This window comes from Columba livia, chromosome 4 (genome assembly GCF_036013475.1).
Source record: "Columba livia isolate bColLiv1 breed racing homer chromosome 4, bColLiv1.pat.W.v2, whole genome shotgun sequence".
NCBI classification, from domain to species: Eukaryota; Metazoa; Chordata; class Aves; order Columbiformes; family Columbidae; genus Columba; species Columba livia.
The window spans coordinates 29940052-29966046 of NC_088605.1; the positions used below are offsets into that span (position 1 = coordinate 29940052).

A 25995-nucleotide genomic window follows, 5' to 3' on the forward strand; every position below is an offset into this window, starting at 1 on the left:
GAAAGGATAGTTTTCGGAATTTTTGATCAGCCAAAGTTCCCAGTAGAACAGTAAGGAATACTTGTAAAAGGGATTATTTAATTATGATCTGCTAGAGTTTATTTCTTTGATTTGTCTGGATTTAAATTTCCACTTGATGGTTATTTTGTTGAAGTATTTTCCAATATATTTAACTTAATGTAAAGAATTAGTCAAATCTCAGCCTGTGAGAAGATAATAAATATGACTAGCTACAGTGTTTTAAACAGTGAGCCAAGTCTTCCTCAGCTAGAATAAAATAATGTTAAATTATCACTGCTCATTAATTTTTTGACATCCACATGACATAAAAATTGCATAATAAACAAGAAGGTGATAGATAATGTGCAATGACCTGTTAACATTTTGTAGTATGTCTACTATGGCTGATGTTTTAAGTAGCAGTAGTAAAATTAATGAGTATTTTTTCCTCATATTACTGTATTTAAAGCCATTTCTCCTGCTGATCTTCAGTCTGTACAAATCACAGTTTATCTGGGTCTGAGTCTTTGCAAAGTACAGGTAGAAAATTTAAGAGACAAATCAGCTTGTCTCTGGCTTCCACAGAAAGCTGCTCACCATGTCTCCTGCACAGTGCTGAGTATGTGCACTGAAGATACAGTTTGTTTTTGACAGATAATGCCAAGCTTTCAAGCTAAAGTAATTTACAATGCCTATTTATATTTGATACAATTTCCAGTCTTGGTATTCAAAATATGTTTAGAAATATTGTTGACCCCAGTATAAGATTTGTGCAATCTGAGAGTAATTTGACTCAAATGTAAGCTGATTTAGAGAAATTTTGTAATCCTGACAAGTGCTGGAAAGGTCCTGATCCTCAAATTAGAGCCTGGTCACGGAACCACTAGTTTTATGCCAGCCAAGGAGCTACATTAGGGATGAGTGATCCCTTGATTAAAACTGGCATTTATTGCCTATGGTTGCAGTGTTTGGAAGTATTCTGTTAATTAAATTTCTTTAAAGTCTCCTTGGAAGTCTACTGAAAATGAATTTATTCTTTAGCTGGTGTTAAAAGTTAAACTGTGCTCTGGGTTCTACTCAATGATTTCTGTATTTATGGAATAATATTTTCACATACGAAAAATAAAAATAGGAAAACATTGGGAGTTTCAAGGGTTTATGATCATAATTGAAGATTCTTACATACATCGGTGAAAAAAACCTGAACGATTTTGTGAGTAGAGGAACTGAGGACAATTAGTGTGCTGTCAGCTGCAGTATATAGAAAGCGGTGTATAGGAGATAACTCACTTGGCATTTTTTTGTCATGGAACTTCAGGTCTTTTAAAAAGGCAGCAGGTCAGCAGCAGCAACATTTATTCGTCTACAGCTCAAAACATTTATTTGTGTAAATTGTATTAGGTATTTTGACAAAGGCAAAATGCTTGTGGATCAAGTACATAGATTTCTTTATTGAAAAGTAAATTCTTAATTAACCTCACAGATGCAATAGAAGCAGTGGGAGGTTGTATCCTACCCCCCTGTTGTCAGTATAGCTCTCTCTAGTTTGCAGTGGGATAGGTAGAGATCCAGGTGCTGTATGCACAGGGTCAGCTCACAGGAGTATCAAACATTAGGGACTTGAACATAAGACCTATGAGGAGAGGCTGAGGGAGCTGGGGTTGTTTAGTCTAGAGAAGAGGAGGCTTAGAGGTGACCTCATCACTCTCTATAACTACCTGAAGGGAAGTTATAGCCAGGTGGGGATTGGTCTCTTCTCCCAGGCAGTTAGCAATAGGACAAGGGGGCATGGGCTTAAACTCTACCAGGGGAAATTTAGGCTGGATATTAGAAAGAAATTCTTTACAGAGAGAGTGATCAGGCATTGGAATGGCCTGCCCAGGGAGGTAGTGGACTCGCCGTCCCTAGAGGTTTTTAAACTGAGATTGGACATGGCACTTAGTGCCATGATCTAGTAAACGGACTAGAGTTGGACCAAGGGTTGGACTCGATGATCTCTGAGGTCTCTTCCAACCCAGTCGATTCTGTGATTCTGTGATTAGGCCTTATTTTTTTCTCAGTATTTGGGACATAAGGGAACCATGAGAAAAAAGACCCTAGGTAATTTTGAGGTGCTTGAATATCTCCATCCCAGAAGATTTATTTGGTTTTATTAAAGGAGATACAGGATGCAATTTAGTTGATAAAAGCAGCACTGAGCCCTGAAGTTAAGCAGCAGAGCTCAGGGAGGGCTATGAGGCAAAACATTTTTCATGTCTGTAAGCACAGGCTTCAAAAACCCCCTCTTCCCTTTATATCTCTTCAAGATTATCATCTTAGGGGAATTTTATATAACTGAGTAGAATACTAGGTATTTTCAAAACTTGTGTGGGAGAATCACAGTAATGTAAGAACTGGTAACTTTAAGATTCTTTTAGATACAATTATTCTGCAGGAATCATCTTTTTTTTTTCCCCAGGAAGGCATCAGTAATCATGATGCACTCTCTAGAAAAATAATGAAATGTTTCTCAGTGCACATCACCTGCAACTCTAGGTCTGATGACTCATTTTCACAATGTTTTTACTTTTTTCTTGTAATAGCATTTCTGTTTTGCAGAACACTGAAGATAACTCATGGAGGAACTGTTCTCCAGTCGTGCTAACAGCCATTCACACAGTTGCTTGAAAGGATTTTAACAGGAGATGTTTATTCACTAGGGTGTCTCACTGGGTAAATTGTGCTTCTGCAAAATGTACAGACATTTAAATCTTCATGCACGTGAGCAGCTTCACTTGAACAGTGATTATCATTCAACAGCCAGAGAGCTAAGATCATGACTCTGAAACTTTTAGTTCTTTAAAGTTGGTAGTTATTTCTCCAGTGTTGGTGGCTATGACTTCAGGGAGTTTGAAGAGGAACAGAGAGTAAACCTAAACTTTCAAAGTTTAATTCTATGCCTTCCTTAACACTTTCAAATACAAAAATCAGCAAAAAAATGTGGCCTTGTGTCTATGCTGTAGGACTGACGTACCTTTATCAGGAGTGTGACATAACATCTTGGAGAAGCAGCAGAAAGGAATCTGCTGCCTCCTGCCCACTTCTTCAATGAGGGCATTCTGAGGCCTGATACAGTGTTTAATTTCAATCTGTGAGTTTCATCACTTTGACTGGGAGGTTTTTGTTGGAACTGTGTGAGAAAACAGACATTTTATGTCACACATGTTTCTGAGAGAGGCCATGAGAGTCTACTGCTTGTGTATAGCGAGTCTAGACACAACCCAAAGCGGGACCTTAATCCCATAAGGTAGCCTGAGGCCAATTTTGTTAAAGGATGTATATGTCAGAAACATGTGACAACAGGGAGCTGGGCTGAAACTATGCATTGCAGTTGTCTCTGTTATTTGCTGGCAGGTTGGCTTGCAGTGTATCTGTGCAAGTGCTCTAATGAGATGACTGTCACAGGAGTACAGCTGTTCTGCTTCAAGGAACAGCTCCTTTGGAGCAGAACAGATGCTCTGAGTTGGAGCAGAGCCTGAGCTGGGAGGCCCAGCTGGATGCTAGCTGGCTCCTTCCTGGGCAAACATCTTCTCAAAGCCAGGCATGCTGGAAGGTGCAGCACAGAGACACACAGATGTCTGTGAACAAGCTCAACCTGGCTCCAACTTGGAGTATTAGCTGGAGTTCCGGGCTGGCGCCTGTAGATCTGCCAACAGGGTGTTCAACAGTGACAACCCTGAAGCTCAGAGAAGAGCAAGAACGAAGTGGTGGTCCCGTTTCACTTGGAGGGAAAGGACATGTGTGGCAGAATGCACCCCCCCCCCCCCCCCTCCTTCAGTATGGAAGGAGTGGGCACATCTCCCTCTTTCTCTGATATTTGAGGCTAACAGCTTCTTTTGTTTGGCCCCAGAGCACCCAAGAAGGGATTGCCAAGGCACACTGCGCCGCGCCCTGTGTGGGGGATGTTTGGAGGCTTCAGGGGCACCCACAGCCAGTGTGGGGGTGCAGAGAAGCTTCTAGAGTGCCTACAGTCAGATCTGATCAGCCAGTATAAAAACGGGACTCTCGTTGAGACTCCACCCATTGTGTGGGTCTCTCGGAGCACGAGCAAGATGCTGCCGCCAAGAGCCCCCGTCCCCGGGATGGGGACTCCGCTTGCCTCGCCGCCACGGGTGTGAATAAAACTTCTCGCAGGATTGCGAGTATATTTATACTTTTCGTGCACATATGCACGTATAACTTTCCGCACTCCATATGAGCGCGTGTAAAATTAATCCTCGCACAATCGTGAGTGTATTTTCCTCCTGTGCACATATGCACGAGTAACTTTCTGTGCACATTTGCACGCGTACTTTAAGTTATTTCCTCGCACAATCGCAAGTTTATTTTCCTTCCGTGCACACTTGCGCACGTAACTTTCCGTGCCCAATATGAGCACATGTATAAATTATTTCCTCGCACAATTGCGAGTGGCCGCCGAGAGCCAGTATTTTCCTCCCGTGCTTCCATGTAAGCACTTGTAGGATTCCGTGCACACTTGCACGTGTAAGTAAATTAACCCTCGCAGGATTGCGAGTGTATTATAAATTTACCCTCGCGGAATCGCGAGTGTGCACTTTCCGTACTCACTATGAGTACGTGTATCTCTTTAAAAATAATCCCGCACCGTGTTTAGGCAAGTGTGTATTTCTCCGGGACTCAGGGACGGCTCCGGCATTGTTTTGGGTGAAGCCATGTGCATGCACTCTGTGGACCGCATGTTGTGTTAGTTGCTGCCCCTTAAGTAATTTTCCTCAACTGATATCCGAACCTTTATTTAAGTCACTTTTGGAGTGCTAAAACCCTGTTTCTCACCGGTTTAATAAAAGCTGTTTTGGGCTCTGTTGTCCCTTAAATTAACCTCGGGGTGCCTCCGTGACAACATGACAGTCTATATTTTGTATACTTTGCTTTTTAGCTTAGACAGTGGTGTGTTAACACGCAGGACAGGGTTGCAGCAGCACTATGGCCCCTGTCACCGTGCTGGGAAATGTAAAGCAGTGATGCCCAAGTGACTCTGCAGCACTGGCTTTGCACGTTACTCATGCACATCTCTCCTACATCCTGAACTCCTGAAGTTACCCAAGCAATCTCCTCTGTAGGTAAGAAGTAAAAGATTATTAAGGAAGCAACAAATCTAAAGGAACTGAGGGAAAGGGTTTTCTGGTTATACTGGTTGTGGATCAGGATAGAAGCTGAAGTTTTTTTATAACCAATATATTTTAGAATAAATGTGTTTGCTCTTTTTAAACACAATGTATTAAGTCTGAGAAAGCAAAGTTGGCTTCTATGTAAAGGTTGTGTGGGAGACCTTTTCTTCTCATGGATTTAGCCACTGATATTTAATGGCATTAGATGCTGTTGAGACACAGTTGCCATTGGATTTGTTTACATTTTTGGAGACTAGAAAAGGTGCAGGTAAGGTACTAGATGAGCACTGAGGCTCTAGAGTATGTAACTATAATGTATTTGCCTTGTTGCTTAGTTTGAGCACTGCCAAAGTTTCTTTCAGGACTTTCAATAAATCCCTAGGGTATGTTATAAAACATTTTGATAAGAACCTATTAGTAATTCCCAGGCAATGTCTAATGAAAGAGAACCATAGGGTTTCTTAAAATTAAAATAGTTCACAGAGAATAGGATGAAATATTGTAAAAAACATTTGGATTATTAACACAGACCACAGCCAAATTGAGATCTTTCTCTATTGCTATGACATATTTTCATGTAATAATTTAATATAATATGTAAATGTCGTGCTTTATTGTATGTTTAAAAGGGTCTGTGTAGTCTCCACCACTAGCAGGATTCCAGTAGATCCTCAGCGGCCAGGGAACAGAAACATATAGCTCACACGTGAGGTATGGTGTAGCTCCTGAGACCTAGCTCCCTGTAAAGTTCAGTTTTGCACCACTTAGCTACAGCATCCCGATTACCTCTTGTATTTTTAACCTTCTTTACTGCTTTACTCTCTGTCTCAATTCAAGAGAATTTTTAGGGTCTAACCTGTTGAGAACCTTTCCTCAGTTTCAGAAAGAGCTGCTGCATATATCTAGTAATAGTCACACTTTTTTAAAGAAGTTTTTGGACATCTAAAAAAGGCTGTCCTGCTTCATTGCTTACATGCAAAACTATAGCATATTACAGTTAAAATCTTCCTCACTGCTTCTCACCCATGAAAAATGGTGTGTGTGAAGCAGGTAGACTATCAAGTAAAATTAGTCAGATTAGGAATGCTGTCTGCTTTCATTGAGACTGGGCAAAGAAAATATTGGCTTGAATGGCAGAGGATGTATAAGGTATGATTTCTTCTTTTGTTTAAGTAAAAATAAATCCCATTAGCCTGTCAGTTCCAGGTTAGCCTCATAAAAAAAAAAAAAAAAAAGGTCTAAAGACTTTAATTTTTTTTCTGCAATGAATTATATATTTATGTTCAAATCTATTGGACATTAAGAGGAAAAAAAAAAAAGCCAAAGGATTTGCCAGGAATGTCAGTTTCTGTTCATGACAGCTTCACCAGAGTGGTTACAAGTCTATTGCTCCCATGCATGCCAAATCAGTCAGAAAAGCTTGAAAAAATTATTAAACACACACTTTTAAAAGATAATTGTCTGAATTAGCCTCCAAGATTCTTTAAATAGCAAAGCCCACATCAGGGTTTTTCTAAACTTCTGTTCATGCAGCCCAATTATGTTCGATTGAAATAGGCTACATACAATAGCTTTTTATTTTTGTGAAGTACTATCAGAGCAGTCAGAGCCAGACAATATAATTAGCATTTCTTATTCCCTGGACAGTCCCAGTAAGGCTGTTACTAACTTTGATAACATCATGGAGAATGACTCAGATACACTAGTAGATAATTTTCCATTGTAATTAGGTGCATAATTTCTAGCATGAAATAAGGCAAATAATTAATGCCTCATATTTTATTTAAAATATTTAAATCTCATTAACTCTTTCAGATACTTTTACAGAAATGATAAAATGAAACTGAAGTGTAAAACTCTAGTTGCTGGGTACCTATTATAAAAAGATGTGTCTTTCGCCAAGATGCTACAATAAGCTCTAAGAGGAAGCTTACATAATGGGACAAGACAGGAAATTTAGACTAATACTCTGGCAGAGAACAGAGTGAAATCAAGACAGAAGGCAACGTTCCTTAACAGAGGGACTTTCACTGAGAATAGAGGGGTTGCTTCCTTGAGACAGGTGTAGGTGTCATAGTGCTCGTCACTGAAAGCTCTGCTCTTTCAGACATTCATCTGTCTCATGGCACTAACAGTTTGGCATCTTCCCAAGCTCATCCATATGGTGAGATTTAAGCACATAAGGATGGCGCTCATAGAAGATGGCACGTGAATCTTGTCCTCAGCTAGCTTCTGGAAGATGTGAATAATGGGTTATGTGGTTTTAGAAAAAACTCTACCTTTCCCTAGGAGTTAGATCTGCTCTGTTTGGCTCTTTATGCACAGACAATTTCCTGGAAAAGCCTAATGCCTTTATTTCAAAAATTTAACCTGATATTCAGAGACTTAATAAAGAGGATTTTCAGTGCTCTCCCCTGACACAGAGAGCTGAAAAGAAAGCCCTGTGCCTACATCTATAGTGTCACCTGAAGTTCAGTGCAAAGTTACCTCAGCTAGGATTTAAGTGAGCCGGCTGAAGTGTTGAATGTGGTCTACTTATGAGTGTGGATTTCCTTAGTAAGCAAATTAAGCCCCATGTGTTGAAATTCTGCTTAAGAAGGTGAACAAAGAGGTTAGATTCTGATGTCAGAGCCATTAGAGACTTGTAAATACATCGACAGGCAGACAAAGCAAAATCAAATGACTCGGATCCCAAGTGCCATGGCCATTCCTGAAAATGCAACCTTGCACATTTGTGGTGGGAAGCAAGGGTTGAAAAAAGCAGCCTGAGACTGTAGGACAAGACCTTGTCCCTCAGAAACCACCATAGAGAGGGGAAGTTATAAGAGAACTGTTTTGTCAGACCTTAAAAATAGACATTTGTATCTGCAGCTACAACTGAAATTGCTGCTCTTTCCAGAAATGTTGCTGAAAACTCCTAGAGAAATGTGGGAACTAACTAGAAGATAAGAAAACTCACATGCTGTTTCTCTTGTTTCTTTGTCACTGATACCTTTCTGCTTAATGAACATGTCTGTCTACAATGAAATTGCTCATGCATCTGTAGGTAGCTTTGTAGGTATCTATCTATCTATCTATCTATCTATCTATCTATCTATCTTTGTAGGCTTTCTGATTAAATTGCTTTGAACAGTAATGACCAAAGGATGTGATATTTCCCCATGTTTCTTTTCTACGCAAAGAGAAAAGTTTATTGGTCACTTTTTTTTCTTTCCAACAAAAGGACAGACTAAACTTGCCACACCAATAGTAATGACAGCAAACACTGTTCTTTAGGTCAGGCAGCAGCATCCTTCTTGTGATCAAGGAAGATAACCTCCTCTGTCTTGCATTTATGGTTGTTATATTTTCTTTTTTGAGATTATTCTTCCTAATAGGTATATATGTACCACTTCTTCTTCTTTCTTGGCTGGAAGCCTGTGTAAGTTTTCCTTACAGAGCACAGCCAGATCTTCTGTATCTCTAAAGAGGAATATTTTAAAAAGCCACATATTTTAGCTTATCTCAAAGTTCTGAAAGGATTTTTGTTTATCTGAGGGACAAATCAGTCAAAGATGGTAAAGAATGCCTTCACATGTTATTGTAAATTGTGAAACCCAGGTTTTCAAGCCATGTTAAAATTCATATGAACATTAGAATTACAATTTAAGTTTGTGAATGAGCTGAAGCACTTCTTCAGGCTTGTAATCAGGCAGATATGTAGCACTATGCACAGCAAGGGAGATGTGGTACTTGTGTCCAGATCATCAGATGTAGTATGTAGCCAGCTCTCATTGACAAAAAGTCTAAGTTTGGTCCTTGGATAAACACCTTGGTGTCTCCCTTTAATCATCTGAAGACAGAATATGTCAGTAATATCTGCTCACTCTCAAAACAACCTGATTTTACTTAACTTAATCTAATTTTCTTTAGGCAGGTTTGGATTGGTAGCTAGTAACAACTTATTCAACTAGAAAGTGATCTTGGTTTTGGAAGAAGTACAAAACAGTAGTCTTGCCCTTAATCATCTCTTTTGATCAAATCACATAGCTTTGTTGGGGCTATATTCCTCTTACTTGACCATAGTAATCTGAACATTAAGTATGTGCTCCAATTTAGTTTGAATTAGCCATTCAGCATACAGTATGAGGCACCCCTGGAAGAAAGCCCACTTGTTGCATGAAGAACTTGCCTGCCACCGTCCAACAAGTGGTTTGCGTTTCAGACCAATAATTTTTCTCTTAGCAAAGCAAATTCTTTCAAAACTCACCCTCTCTCCTACTCAGAGTAGTCAAACAGACAACCACTGATGAAATACAATTTTCTCTACAGAGCCTTGAATATCCTCAGAAGTAAAACAGAAATAAGAACAAACCTCTGAGGCTTGGAGGTGTAACTCAGGAACCTGTTTCTTTTTCCCTGTGTGCACTCCCTCAGAAATATAGGCTGCCTTCATTGGGACCAACCAGTCAGTCAATTTTTTATCTAGGCCTTTACACAGAAGAATGTACAATTTGCATCCACCTGAGGATGATCCTTTGATCTTGACAACTGTATGTCCTGCGTGCACGCTATCATGAGTTGTGGAAGGTTTTGTTCACATGATCTTCCTCCACGAAAGAATGACTTTCTCGCAAGACTCCTGAATTAGATCATCCATGCTCATGGAAAGGTTTTAGAGACTTTAGGGTATGCTACACACACTATACCTTCCTGCCATAGTGCTGAATTCAGCTGTTACATCCTGGGCTAGCAGGCCTTTTGGGCTGAGGTGTCACAGAATCAGAGAATATTAGGGATTGGAAGGGACCTCAAAAGATCGTCTAGTCCAATCCCCCTGCCGGAGCAGGAACACCTAGATGAGGTTACACAGGAAGGCATTTAGGCAGATTTTGAATGTCTCCAGAGAAGGAGACTCCACAACCTCCCGGGCAGCCAGTTCCAGTGCTCTGTCACCCTCACTGAGAAGAGGTTTCTTCTCGTATTTAAGTGGAACCTCCTGTGTTCCAGTTTGTATCCATTGCCCCTTGTCCTATCATGGTTGTCACTGAGAAGAGCCTGGTTGCACCCTTGTGACACTCACCCTTTACATATCTATAAACATTAATGAGGTCGCCCCTCAGTCTCCTCTTCTCCAAGCTAAAGAGACCCAGCTCCCTCAGCCTCTCCTTGTAAGAGAGATGCTCCACTCCCTTCATCATGTTCTTTGCCCTGTGCTGGACTCTCTCCAGCAGTTCCCTGTCCTTCTTGAACTGAGGGACCCAGAACTGGACACAATATTCCAGGTGTGGTCTCACCAGGGCAGAGTAGAGGGGAAGGAGAACCTCTCTGGACCTACTAACCACCCCCCTTCTAATACACCCCAGGATGCCATTGGCATTCTTGGCCACAAGGGCACAGTGCTGGCTCATGGTCATCCTGCTGTCCACCTGGACCCCCAGGTCCCTTTCCCCTACACTGCTCTCTAATAGGTCATTCCCCAACTTATAGTGGAACCTGGGGTTGTTCCTGCCCAGATGCAATACTCTACACTTGCCCTTGTTATATTTCACTAAATTTTCCCCACCCAACCCTCCAGCCTGTCCAGGTCTCACTGGATGGCAGCACAGCCTTCTGGCGTGTCAGCCCCTCTTCCCAGTTTGGTGTCATCAGCAAACTTGCTGACAGTGCACTCCATTCCCTCATCCAAGTCGTTGATGAATACATGGAATAGTACTGGTCCCAGTACCGACCCTTGAGGCATTCCACTAGATACAGGCCTTCAACTAGACTCCACCCCATTGACCACAGTGTCCACTAAACTCATCGCCGGTCTCAGATATGAGGTTGGGTTGGAAGGACAGAGCTAAACAGACAAGGCAGAATCACGGGACTGCTGACTGATGCTACTACTCATATGCTTGAAAAGTGATTCACATGCTTAAATGAGGAGTACAGGTTGAGAGTCTGTTTAGAACAGAAAAATACAGTGAAATGAACAAGTGAGACACACACACAAAGCAAAAACATTTCATTTGTAACAATATCAAACAGAAACTAAGCAAAATATCATGACTCTTAGAGAAGAGCACTGAAAATTTCTGATTAATATTTGTTTCTATTAATATTATATGGTATACATATACATATACATATGGTATAAAGCAAACAGTGAAGTAATACAAATGAACTACTAATGCTGCTGAAAAGATGGCTAAAATAGTATTTAAACTGAACAAATTGCATACTTGCACAAATATTTAAAGTTAATCTGTATGTGGCGCACAGAGGAATGCAAATTAAATTTCTAGTTGGGCTGCTTGTAAGCATTTGTTAAAGCAGCACACGAATCTCAATGGGCGCTTCACATTAATAGCATTTGCAAACCTGAGGACAGAGTCTGGTCTTGTGAAAGAAACTCTGAATCAGCCAAAAAGAACACCTTTTTTTTTTGAAAGGTTAAGACTTGTAAATCCAAACGTCCCTATATTTTGCTATCTGATCTGCTCTCTGAACTCCAGATGAGCAGGTCTGAATAGATCTCATGTTGATTAAAGGGATCTTAGATAGTCACTGAAATGAAGATGCTGGGGCTCAGTTCAGTGGTCTAAGGACAGACTTCAATGCCATTTGTGATGACCTGGAGGATCCTGCCTGGCCTCCTGCAGAAGGGCATAGGTCTTATACAGTTTCTGCATTGCTTCAGGTGCACAGGCCCCTCTCAGTAGCCATCTCAACTGAAGTATCTTCATCTGTGAGGAAATACTTGTAACTCAGATTATATAACTAAACATATCTTCAAACAGATGGCTCAGTAGCATCCATTTGTTTTACAGGAGAATCATGCATGATGTCTAAGTGTAAGTGCAGGGATGTGCTTATCAAACTCTAAAAATCTGCATTGTGAATGAAGAGCTACTGCACAGCTATGTGACACGTGTGATTAGTAGTGGTTAAACTGGTAGAAGCAAAACAATTTACTGTGTAATCATATCCAGAGAAGGCGAAGGCTGTGTTACAGTATAAAGATAGTCATGAGGTAGCTGTAAGGATCATGAATGGTACATAAGCATAAAAGAAGAAACACATTTTATCTCTGTAGAAAATAGGGAAGTAGAGCAGGAACATTCTTCTCACCACACTGTTCTTTTAGGCACATAGCAAGACATTTAATCCACCTTCATTTCCTCCTCCTAGTTTTCAGCTAACTCATTGCTTTCTGTGAGTGAGCAGCCTGCAGAGCTTGTCACCTCTCATTAAGGCCATTAGCAATTGCCTCTGTGGCATTCATTGGATCTGGAAAGAAAAATCTGTTTCATGGCATTTTTATGGCTTTTGTTTGTGAGGGGTGGGCATGCCTGAGCTGAAGCCATATCACGGAAGCCACTGCCCATGATAGCAGGGTGTAGGACTCTTTTCAGGTAAAAAGGACTGAGGTCTACATCTATACTGGCAAGGATTCAAACAAACATAGAGGCTTGGGCTTAACCACTGTGGTCTGATTGTCCAAACTGTTCAGCTGTTACATGCTTCCTACAATATTTTGGCAGATGCCTGCTCAGATTTTGCCAAACAATGCCTGAGCTTGGCCCGGGAGACAGCACAGGCTGTGGATTTTTCCTGAAAGGCAGTTCCCTGCTCCCTGTCCTGTGCAGTAACACTCAGTATCATGGCCAGGGATGGGCTGCTGTAGCCTGTTTGATTAATCAGTTTGAATGTAGCGTAGCATCGCTCTGTCCTCTCACTGTTCTCCCTCCCTGGTACAGATCAGCGATTTCCCTTCAGATCTTTGTTGCAATTCCTGTCAAAACATGGAGATCCTAACCTATAGTCTACTGGTGCTCAAGAAGAGCATTCTACACGCTTTTTTGATTTAAAGGTTTTTTGAGGGGCTACATTTTAACCACGGCTTTCTACTCCTTATTTCAGGTGCTTTTGCTGTCATTGGTGACTCTCTCCAGGCCTAAAATCTCCAAGTCAAATCAACAGAGAAACATGTTAGCTTCTCCTCCCTGCCAGTGATGTGTAGTGTAACAACAGTTTGCTTCCAAGGAAAAATCAGTAGGTCCTCGTAAAGTGAGCTGTGTGGGTAAGTTAACCATTTCAAAGTCTCTTAAATTTCTGTTGTGTATTTTGGGTGATCTTACTGGTATTTAATCTCAATTCAGAGACCAAACAGAAGTGAACCTACAGCTTTAGTAAACTAAAGAATGTGCATTTTCAAGATGAGAAGTGAAATTCAGAAAGACAATTTGTTCTAAAAAGAGAAAAGAATGTGTTGTCAACAAGTGGAAACCTCTGGTGAAGACTCAGCTGCAAATTACAGACAGTTCCCTTCAAAATCCAGTTACTTCCATAATTCCCTATTTCAGTACCAAAACTACCACCTGAGAAAGCTGTAGCCAGCAGGATAGCAACTCAGTACATACTACCCCTGTGACTCCAGAGAATCCCCCTGTTCAGCATGGGTGTTCTTGAGATGGAAAGTTATTAGGGAGCTATTGCCTGGAATGCAGAAGAGAAACTTTTGAGTGAGGATGTGTTCTCTTCTGCCTAAACCTCAAGTAGCCTGAAACTGCAAGGGGCTGGAATAGCAGTTCATTAACTTGTCAGGATTTTCCCCAATATCTTTCTCCTTCCTGGACAGCATATTGAAATGTTTCAGATATGGAAAGACAGTAAGATTCCCAGGACCTAATTGACTTAATTCCTGTCCAAAGCACAGCCTAGCAGTGCTTTCATACACCTGCAATTCTGTGGGCTGGGGATGAGTCTGAGGCCAGAGGAGGAACAAGGATTTAGGAGAGCAGATTTGGGGTACAACATGATATACCATCTGTTCTTCTATCCTCCAAAGCCAAATTTTGAAGGCTTTCTGATCTCCTAATCAGATATCTATCACAGCATTGGCTGTAAAGCCTCCTTTGTGAACAACATACTGTTTGAAGCTAGAGATGGCCTTTGAAAAAGATCTTTTAGGTGCACTCTCCAGATCATCGCATCATTGTTCTTCAATACTGACTTCCATTTCTACTTGCATTGCTGGATCTGAGTTTGCTCTTGCTCATAGAAGGCTGCAGGAATTTATATTCTGGAATGAAGTGGTCGAGGGAGAAGTTTTTGGTGAGAAGTTGGTATACATGGGTAGAGATTTGCCTATCCCATTCTGCTGTTGAGGCACACGTAACAGTAATAGGAGTTTCTCCCAGATCTTAAGAAACTTCTACTTAATTTTAGGCTAATTTCTATGGGAGTGAAAAAAGGCACAGTTTGGACTAAGGCTCTTGTTCCAGACTGCGAGGACTCTGCAACTCTTCAACGCTGTGGCTTGGATTTATTTTTAGTAAGATTCTCTTCATTCTTTTTTTTTTTTTTTTTTTAATTAAACTAAATTAAACTTGCAAAGAAGGGAGAGAAAACCAGTTTTGTAGTGAAGTAGATTTCATTCTGTTACTTTAACTTAAAAATGGGCAAAGGTAGAGGAACAGAAAAAAGATCTTGGAATATCATGGATCTATGAGCCATCTCTTAGAACAGCTTCCAAAAAAACTCCCTTCCATCAATTCCTTTTAAATACAAAGGAGCAGAAGAAACACTTTCAGCATTTCAGTGGAGTAAGTATTCAGGAGGAATACCATGGGAATAAGTTTAGAAATATTAAGAACTCAAACTTGGACTCCTTGATGTTAGAAGCTTTTCTTGCTGACAAAGACCTGTTTTCTCTTCTTGTGCTAGAAATCCCCACTATACATATCTGCAGATAACACAAGACCCCTCTCATAGCTCTGTTGCAGTTTGGACAGGAGGGTCTAACTGGAGTGCGCTGCATGTATTTTCTGCTCCTTGGAGTCAGAAGAAACTAAACTAAGCTCCGCCCCTCCCCCCCCCCCCAAATCGCTATGAAATGGGTTGATGGGTGAGAAAACAGAGAGCAATGCGTTGGGTTGTGATGAGCATTTTGGTTTCTTTGGTTCTGACAGTTATAGGATATGGGGATGTGTAGGAAGAGCAGGAGCACCAGGGACTAATGAGAAAAGACAGAGACATCCCTATAGCCCCAGGAAAATAGTTTCTGCTGGGAGCTCAGAGCACAAGAAGTCTGACATATTCATAGTACTTCTGGTAGACAGTTCAGAAGAGAAAGACAGTATTTAAGGCCCAGCATATTCTGAACTCATCTGCCCTCTGAAGAAAGAAAAAGATGAAAAAGGTGCATGATCTTGTAATGGATCTTGGACCACTGTGGATATGGGGAGGCTGTGGAAATACCCTCTTTCAATACTGTCTGCTGTAGAGCTGCTTTTGGTTACAGCCAGCATGACACCTGTGCCCTGCCTTTCAGTGGTGCGTGATCCATTGTGTGGAGGGTCTGATGGGATGCTCGCTTATTGTATTTCTTTCTGTCCTGTATACCAGATACTGGTTTTAAGCAGCAATTCACAAACATTTCTTGGTGGTTCTATTTTTACAGTGTTTCAGTCTCGCTCAATATGCTAAAATCACATGAAGACTAAACTACACACACCCATTTCCAAACTGTCTGTGTCATGGTCTGCACAGTACGTGAAACTAATAGTAGCCATTGTACATTGTATTACATATTTCAAGCTCAGTAACTCAGGCATCAGAAGACACAGCTGTTTGTTTTGTTTTGTTTTGTGGGTTTTTTTTTGTTTGTTTGTTTTTTGTTTTTTGTTTTTTTTTTTTTTTTAATTCTAACTAGATTTGTAATGCACCTGGTAAATATCTGCCCTTTCAGAAACACAATTTCACTTCTGCCAAAATAAGCATTAAGAATACTAATGCAGGTCAAGTGGTTTACTGTTGGTCTGAGCAACAGCATACATAACCTGTAATTTGAATCTAAAATGAATAATGGGTAGGTGCCATTGTATGATTTAAAACTCTCTAAACAAAACAGGAGGCAGTAAGGAAATCCAATAAAAAGGTTCTTGAAAAGACAAAAGAAAAGAATGTTACAGTTGAGTTGCTTTTCTTGCTTTAGCTGTGACACAGAGGTGGGAGAGCCACTGCAGAGGTGAGTGGAGCCTCAGATAAAAGACTGGAAAACCTGTAGAACCTGATGAGAACAAAGAAGCCCTGAATCTCTGCATGAACACTTTTGAGCTTAAGGAGCTGAATCTGAAATATACGACCTCCAGTTTCCCACATCTCCTGGGCTAGCTGGTCAAAAGACTGGTAAGACGCTGTTAAGAGAGTGTGTAGAGTCAAATTTGCCATGTGTAGACAAAACTTTTATCTGAACAATGTGCACTGCACTGTTCCAGTCTGTTTTAATCTGTTTCTAAGTTTTGATTGGCTAAAGCAGTCTGGGACAGGGATTAGCGTCTAGGAAACTAAGTTGAGCTCTAGCTTATCGTTGACTTCATTTGTGTTGTGTGACAAATAGTTTGATCTCCTGTGACACAACGATTGTTAGTAACTTAATAGAGGAAGAAAGGTTTGTGCTTTCCAAAGAGAAGTATGAGCGGTAGACACCTGCAGTTTCCTTGACCTATGAAAGGACAAGGAACTGTGTTTAGTGTACAACTGTGCTGTTGACTCTCTTTTGCCCTCTTTTACCTTTATTTGTCTCTAAAGCTGAATTTCAGTTCATACTGGAGACATTCAGTGAAGTGCATTTTTATTTATATGCTTCAATTCAGATCAAAATGTCAAAGCACTGTAGGAAAGTAAACTTTCCTAATTTTTAGCCACAGAGAAGAAATGCATATACTTGAAAAGCATTGTCCTTGTGAAATGTCCGCAGCACTTCTGCAGAAGCAGGAAATTTAAATACTATCTGAGTACTTTGTCCTGCAAAGAGACTGACATTGAATAATAATTAGTCTTTGTAAGGTAAATAAATCCAGCTCTCCTTCCCTGAATGCCAAGTAGTGTCTTATGGCTTCAGGATGGTGGGATGCAGTTTAGGGTCCAAGAACATCTATAGTGCATGGATCTCAGCAGTCCCAGAACGCTTGTGTTCCTCTGTCTCCAACATAGTTATGCACAAAATTATGTCATGTTGTTTCTGCTTGGCATATTTATTTTTTTTAACAAATCCTCTATCCCTTCACTACCAAAAAAACCCCTCAGCCACTACTTCTGCTACTCAAAGCTGACATTACAAAACAAGGGAAAGGAAGGTTGATACCCAAATGAAACTCGACAAAGAAACTGTATGAAAAAAGGTGTTCTCACTCTGATTTATAAAGTTAACAATCTCTCTGTGTTCATCTTTCTCCCAAAATTTTGACTTTCTTTTTTTTTTTTTTTTCAGCCAAAGCTAAAAAATGTATGAAATACAGCTTACAAGTGTACAGATTTTGCCCATCCTTACTGTCACTTGGCAACATTTCCAGCTGACATAATTGATGTAGTTGGCCCATCTATGGATGTGGGATTTCGAGTTGTGCTTCTTGGAGAATAGTCAGTGGGCCTACTTAGGTAAGACAGGACATAGATTTATGGCAGAACCGGCACCTTAAGGAGCCCTGCATTTTTATGTGGATTGCTTGGATCTACCATTGCATTTCATAATAATTATTTTTCAATTAAATTTTCTACAACATCATTGCAGTTATATTTCACTATAGTCTCTGACAGTGAAACAAGAATTGAATTTCACTTTCTTACGGTCAGTTCTGCTTGCTTTACCTCTTTGCAACAACTATATTGTAATTAGAAAGGCTCATACTAGTGAGGTGAACATGAGTTGTCCTGTAAAGCTTGGTTAAAATACTTAAGTATTAAATAATAGTGCTTAGCACTTATGCAACTTAATGCCTCATAATCTTCAAAGCACTTTACAAATCTTAACTAGTTAATCCCCCCAGCAGCTCTGCGTGATAGGTTATGAAGGCCACACATTAAAAATCTCCCACAATATGAGCTTGCCTGCATACTAGGCCTATGTGAGAAAATATCCGCACAGTTATACCCCCAAAGTCATGAGTGTTTGATTTTACTGGACTGTAACATGCCTTGCTTTCAATTAATTAGTTCTGCGCTCTTATTCCATTCAAAGTAAATCTATTATACACTGCAGCATGGCTCAGCACACAGTATTATCACAATTTTCAGGATATTTTTTGTTATTAAAACTCTTGCAAGCAAATAAGAAGCAGACAATCTGAATTTTGTTTAAGACATCAAGTTTGTAGTGCGAATGATTGCAAAGAAAGTATATGGGAAAGGGTCAGAAAGTCTCTAAAAAATGAAGCACTCAGGAGAGTAGCTGCCATTTTTAGCGACTTCTTTTAAAATGTGAGTTTTGTGATATCAAGGCTGACTGGCCAACAAAATACGCTTACACTCAGTTTCGCTGAGGAACTTAAGCCTTCAGAGATCCCACTTCATTTAGGAAACAGTATGTTTTTCTAGCTCAATTTTTCTTTGAATTCTCATGTTCCAGAAAAAAAGACTAGTGAGTAGTTATTGCTTTAGCCTGATTCAGGTCTAAAATTTTAAAATATTGCTTTTAGTCCACTGTAATAATGCTAAGTCATTGGTAACACCACTGGTTCCAGTTGTTAGTGCTGCTGGAAAACTTTTTAAAACAGCATTACATTTTGAATGTAAGGTTATAATTCTATGTAAAGACCAAACCCACCAACCAAAGATGTAAGTTGTTAGCTCAAATATCTCCATAGAAAATAAACCTCTGAAAAGTGTTTGTTCTTTGTAACACCTGGCACAGAGAGGAAACAATGGCATTGACTGGTGAGGCCTTCTTCTGAGAGATGCAGATAGAAATCAGAGTTTTTGTCACAAATACAAAAAAATCATTGCTGTGACAGTGCAGCAATATTTATAAATACTGTATGATACCCTCCAAGACATCAGGCAACTGAATGCCTTGCTTTTGCTTTCATCTACAACTGTCTCTCTCTGTAAAGCTTGCAATTTGAGAGCTGATCCTTTGTAAGAAGGAAGCTCCATGATATTATGAGACTGACCTCAATTCCTTATTTCCCTTCGGCTTCAACCTGCACACTCTTGTCTCCTTGTTTTTCACTCACTTTCTTCCTGTCTTTGTTTTCCTTCCTTTCCATTTTTTCTCACCTTTGAAGAACAATCACAAATAACCTTTGAAGGAATACTTTGCAATTGCTGTGACTCTATAGTAAAAAACTTTACCTCATTGACTACTAAAGTTATTGTCTGAGGGTAAGAGTTTCAGACAGACCGGAGAAAGAGAAATTCCACATGAGAGGTGATAAGGGATGAGCAGAAAAGAGACCCTAGAAAGTAAAAGAATCAATGGATGGGAACACAGGAGGAGAGATTATTATCCAGCCTCACATGCTCGCCACTTTATAATTTCAAATGTTCCAAATGGAGCCTGGTGCTCTACAGACAAGCACATAATTAAGTACAGGGTTGCAATGCACATGCACAAAATGTCTGAATTAAGGTTTCATGGCTAGCCTTCTGGCTTTCCCAACCTTTGGTCACTTAATTTAGTGACCTAAATCCTTTTTAATACAAAAAAAAAAGATTTTGATGAGGTCTTTTAATTGTTTAAGGAGAAGGGGTTGTTAAGGACTGCAATTTATTATGTAATTGTAGATGCATAGTACTTCAAATGAAAAAGTATTCTATTTTCATTCTGCCTTGTATACCACGTTGAGACCTTAATACCTTTGGGGTTTGTGTGTTTGTTTGTTTGTTTGTTTGTTTGTTTTCTCCTAAAGTGCATTAAGCTACATGACTAACATTTATATTGAATGCATCAGAAGCAGGAAGTCTGCCAGAGATTCTATAGGTCCAGTAGATAAAAATGGTTTTAAAGAGCATCCAGAAAATATGAGGTTGTAAGGGAAAAGGCTGCATGAATTTACCACAGGGGACTTTTGAGAGAGTCTATATCAGAATATTTTTCTAAGAAGGTTAAAACTGAGGTAGTTTTTTCAAACTGAAAAACATTTATAACAAGTCAATAACTCTATCAACAAATAACATGGACCAGATGGTGTTTACACATGAGGAATTTTTAGGAAACTGACATGCAAAGTTAGTACAGGTGCTGAACTATGAACTGCTATGTGCAGCCTTTTGCTGAAACCAGCTTGGTACTTGAAGGCAGAATGAGGACAATATGATTGCATCTTGCAGAAAAGATATCTGAGAGAATCTGGGACTGGCAGATCCTAATTTGTCTGCACCAGTCGGATTTAGCTGACACCACGTTTCAGAATGAGTTTAGCAGACACGCACAGAAGTGCAGAATAACAGGGACAAGTCAACACAGTGTTTGTGAAGGACAGTCACGCCTTACAGTTCAGGCAAAGCTCTTTGAAGGAGTTAAAAATGTTAGTTATGATTTAGCCAACAGCCCTGATTGTTGAATACCTTGACAATAAAGACCATCAGCTTCATTGTTACTCCATGACTTTGTATACTTAACAGAATATTAGGTTCTTATGTCTTCAGTGTACTTTTTCTCAGCTTGTTCTTATAATCTTCCTAGGTCACTATTGTTTCACTTTTTTTTAGTGCAGGTGGGATTGTCAAAGTAAAAAGAATTCCTGAGTAAAAGTAAAAGGTTCCTGAGCAATTTTGTCAGTTTTGAAAATTCCATCAATTCACAGTCATGTTCCCATTATTTCCCCATAATCCTGTCTCAAGGCACCTTCAAAGCTGATTGGGAGCAGAAGGCTACACATAACAGTAAATAGTTCAGTACCTTCAGTACTTTGCATGATGCTGTGCTGAGTTCCCCGCCTGTTGTACTGGCTCATATTGTTTCATTGCATTTTCCTCTATCTATAATCTCTTATACATAATTTATAAAGTCTTGGGACAGCTATCTCTTTAGCTTGTGTTTATAGCGCTAATAGTATTGGGGTCCTGGTGCATTGCTGGGGTTCTGTGTATTTGTCTAGTAGATACCTATAAATATACATAAGTATAGAAACGATCTACCATTTTTAGGCTGCTTTAACAGGAATTGGTGCTGGAGTAGTGGGGCTAAAAAAATTATTCACCCTCGGCACTCTCGGGATGGGAAGCCTTTGCAGGCAGGACCTAGTCGCAAAGGTTCACTTTGAGCTTAACCTTTAAATGAGCAAGAACTAATCCTCCTTGGCGGCTTTGATCACCAGCAGAGACAGCTGCCATCGACCTCGGTTTAGAGGAGCTCGGGGACCCTGCTTCTTCCCCCCCGCAACATCATCTCCATCAGCACCACCCTCCTCATCTCCTCACAGAAGACGCCCAAGGGGAAGAGTTAACAGGGAAATTGATAACCCGGCCCTTTTTCCCCGCCTCCTCCTCCTGCCTGCGGGGAAGCGGGGGGGCATCGGGACCTACAGATAGGGGGTGGCCCCCGAGCGGAGGGGCGCGGGGAGGGCTTCCCGCGCCCCTCCGCTCGGGGGCCACCCCCGCTGTACGGCCCGGCCCGGCCCGGCCAAGCGCCGCCTCCGCGGCGGGATGCAGCCGCCGCCGCCCCGCCGGTGCAGGTAAGGAGCGGGGCGGAAGGGACACGGCGGGGGGGAAGGTGGCAGCACAGGGTTGGAGGGGGAGGGATGCGAAGGGCAGACCCCCCCCCCTCTTCACCTCGAGCTGAGGCGGGGGGGGAGATTTAAAAATTATATAAATTAAAAAAAAATCACCCTTAATCCACCCCCAAAACAGCGCCGCTGAGGGCTGGCGGCGATGGATTTTTGCAAATTGTGATGATTCTCTTAAAAGCGCTGCACGGCCAGCCGGGAGTAGCCCCTGGGGCACTGATCCACCCCGGGACGGAAGGATTTCGAGATGGAACTAATTTTTTTATCCGCCCCCCCCTCCCCTCCCCATCTTAATTGAATGGAGCCGCGGCTTGCAGAGCTGGGAACGAGCAGGGATGCTGGCGCTGAATTCAGCGTAGCAGTTGGGAAGGGTAGTTTTTAAGAGACATGGGGGAAATTGCAACAGAAATAATAAGTTTCTCTGTGATCGCCTGATTAATTAAAAATGAAGTACGCATTGTGCATTGGCAAACAGTCCTGAACAATAATCTGGAGCAATCCTGAACCATAATAGTTAATAATTTTTTTCCTAGAAAATTCAAAATACCGAAGTATTGCCTCTGTAAATCCACATAGAGCCCTCAGAGTTGCAGAATGTTCCCTTCTTAATGAATGTTTGTAAAGGGATTTTCATTCCCACTGAATGTTAGTGGGAGCAGCCAGAGCTCAGGGAGTCACCTGCTCCTTTTCTTTTGCAAAGAAATAAGGAACAGAATTACTTCAGCAGCACTGCTGTGCTCATGTGGTGCACACCATGCCATTCCCTGCTGATGTAGCTGTTCAGGTGAAGCATGCTTCTAGAGCTTATGATTTTGAGCATGAAACTCGAGAAACAGATAAGAAAAACATGCAGCACTCTCTCCATGAAAAGGTCTTCTGGGACTTTTTAGTGCTCTATCACAGACCTCAGGGGCTTAGGTTTCATTTCTGTAATTTGTTTTCAGTCTAGTATGTCAATACATTTATTTCAGTTCTATATGCTATTTATAGAGCATCTCTTCGAACCAGTGCATTTTTATTTACTGATTTCCTTCTCACATTGTGTATTTGTAATAGATTGTGCACTGAGATATTTCAATGGTGCTGCTGCTGTTTAACTCACGGAGTTGTGCATTTTGGGCAAATTAGATACATGTAGGTAACTGTGGCTACATGTTTTAATATTGCCTCTGGCAAGGAGATCTTGAAAGGCATAAAACGCTTTTGGACATATAATGCTAAACTGAACTTGGTGAGAAGAAAAAATACAAGTAACTCTTCATAATTTTCTGCATTTTCCCCAAATGAAGTTATAAAGCAAATTTAGAGTTTGGAATCAGCCCTTCATCAAGGGATAAACACTTCCCATGCAAACACCCAGATTTGCAGGTATTCTGCCATCCAGTCAGGATGGATGAATCAGAGCATGGGACGGTACAAACAGCATAAGGCTCTGTTCTGATAAAAAGTTATGTACAAACTCCCACCTTTAGTTGTTATTAATAGGCTACCTGAGGTCAGTAAGATGATTTACAGTGCATAAAGTTAAGCAGATATCCACGTTTTTGCAATACGAGGATCTACATAAGCATGTTTGTATATAATAATAGAACATGAGAAAACCACAGCTTGAGGGCTGCACATCTCTTTAATTTATAAAGATTAAAGAGACTGAAAAAATCCTTCACACTTTTATATGCTTGTTAAGTAAATTTAAAATATTTTCAAAATGAACAACAAACTCCTTATGTATAGAAGAGCTTAACAGTAAAGACATTGGTTCTTTAAAAGTTATGTACGCACCTTCATAAATGGAGATAGAAGTATCAACTGAATTACTGGGAGAAAAAAAGTATGACTATTGAAAAATAAAATAAATATGTGTGTCATAGCCAGGCTCTATGTGACACAGGGTCATGCCTGACTTTTTTTCCTCAGAAAAAAATTAAAAATATATAGTTGGTCTAAAGGGACTGTGTATTTTGGGTTGTGTTTTTCTGTTGAAAAATATTCCATTTTGAAGAAAACTTTAGCTTGAGATCTACATGTAGTCATTTCAGAAAAATTAATTACTTATGGGCCCAATTCTTCTAAGAAAATATTTCTATTGGTGTTCCAGATACTGATTTTTGTAAGTATCAACTCTTGTTCCCCATTGTATAATACTTGCCCAGAGAATATTGATTTTAAGAAATAAGATTGCATCTAAAAAAGCCATGGTATTAAAATATTTTCCAAACGGAGAGCTTCAGTGGTGTTTCTATGAAATTTCAGCTCCCTCAGGGAGCTTTTCCTTTCCATGCTTCAAGAGGACAAATTGCTTTATGTAAAGGCCTTTCTTTGCCTTAAAATAGAGGGCTTGGAAATATCAAGCCATGTAAAAAGTTATCACTCATACTAGAAAACATTTTAAATGAAACAATCTTTCCATGAAATTGGTGGATTTATGGAATAAAGAGTCTTTTTCTGGGGATTTTGACTACAGGAATGCCGAGCCTTCACGCTGATTGGTCTACTACAGCTGTGACTGGATGGAGGGTTACACCTTGACCTTTTACTAACAACATAATGCAATTTTTCTGTCTCTAAGTCTAACTCTGAATCCTGATAGGATTACTATTGTATCTTCAGATGCCTTTGTCAGCTGCGTAAGCACCCAATTACTTACTGCTAGATAGCACTCAAAATAACCTTTTGTCTTTGAGCACTAACCTCAAAGACATATAAGATAGTTTTTCTTTTTCAATAAAGTAAATATAAATACATGACTTTATTTGATTAACAGTTACAAGAAAGTAAAAGCTAATCAGTCTGATTTTTGAGTTTTGTAGGATGATGAAATGTGATGCTGTCTTTGCTCTCATTCTGATGGTCATCTCTGAGGATAACCAAATACCTAATACTGTCTGCCACAAAACCTGTTATTCTTTTAAAACTGTATTTGGACGGCATACTGAACACTGAGTACATTTGTATACTGAAAACAAATATGAATATTTTAAGATAGGAAATTCTATGTTTGGTTATAACGAACATGTTATTCCAGAGTAGTTTATAAAATGTATCAAGAGAATGCACTTACTACTTCTATAATTACTGTAATTCATTGTGCAATATTTTATATTTAATTTTAGGATCAAAGGTAACCATTGACAGCCTTAATTTGAGATCCTGTTTGATAATGTGCGGCTTATCTTTCTGTCACTAAGATATTAACTTTCAGCAAAAGATGTATTTTCAAGTAATTGAGTGTCTTGCTTTAGTCGGTTTGTAAATTGTTTTAATTGAGGAGGCTTTGTATATAGCACCAAGTACAATGTAAATACTGACAGTGATGAGCTCTATGAGCAGAAAAAAAAGAGAATTATACTGCATAAATTAAAACTAATCTGTCTGGAAATAGTAGTACTTGAAATGCAAACCCAGAGTGTGAGGAAACGGAAGGAATTTAGAAAGCTATAATTCCAGAACTGTAGGATGGCATTAAAAAAATCAAATATTCCTATGAATACAGTTTGGCATGAAGAATGCAGACATATGGAGAGGACACAGAGAATGACAACAATACTTGTAAAAGACCACCTAGATTGATTCATCATGGAGAATGAAAAGTCCTAAATATTTAATGCTTGGTAAATAAGAGAGTGAAGAAAAGATAGCTGTTTACAAGTATTTGAGAGAGGCAGTGACCAAGGAGGGAAAATGTAAAATGCAAATGTAAAGATGATGAGCAGTGTAGCATGGCCAGGGGCTTTGAGATATTGATGCAGGGCTCTTAGTCAACAAACCATCCTGCTGAAACTCATGAGGAAATTAGTTTAATAGCTGTACTAACTTAGCTGTAGAAAACCCCTCTGTTAAAGAGTAATGAAGATTGTGAAGCAGCCTTTCAGCCTTTCATTTTTGTTTTTCTGCAGCAAGTCACTAAAGTCTTGTTTATAACTCAAAAACTGAAGTTTTGTGTTTCATAGACACAGAGTCACAAGGCTGGATGTCAGGGCATCATCTCCCTCCCCTCAAGCTGCATCAATTACATCAGTGTATTTCCTGAGAGGTGCTTAACTTGTGTTTTTAAGACCCCGTTGCTGGAGACTCCATGACCTATCCAGTCCAGAATAATTTCCAGTGCTTTTCTGTCCTTCTTCTTGTTTGTTTTTTGGTTTGTTTGTTTGTTTTTAAATGCCTCACCTGTATCTTCCTTGCTGTAGTTTAAACCCTTTTTTTTTTTGTCTACCCTTCATTTTGGAAAACAGATTATTCCCTCCCACTTTCCAACAGCCCTTTTTGTATGAGAAGGTGGTCCTGTTTTGTCCTGAGAGGACAAGATCCGTCCAAGAAACTAACAGCTTTCCCAGAGGTTTGCTTGACTTCCA

General features: G+C 40.1%; 1 protein-coding gene across 2 annotated transcripts in view; it reads left to right on the forward strand.

The window, feature by feature from the left end:
- The window catches only part of TRMT9B (tRNA methyltransferase 9B (putative)), a 67724-nt gene that overhangs the window by 25131 nt on the left and 16598 nt on the right, over positions 1 to 25995 (forward strand). Inside the window, exon 2 of one of the 2 annotated variants that reach the window (XM_065060994.1) lies at positions 13056 to 13215. Coding sequence is in view for 1 of the 2 variants with exons in the window: in XM_065060993.1 (XP_064917065.1) it covers positions 21564 to 21592 (29 nt within the window). In the remaining variant the exon portion in view is untranslated. Of the gene's footprint in view, positions 1 to 13055; positions 13216 to 21470; positions 21593 to 25995 lie in introns of those variants that run through there. The other variant, XM_065060993.1, reaches the window with a different exon arrangement.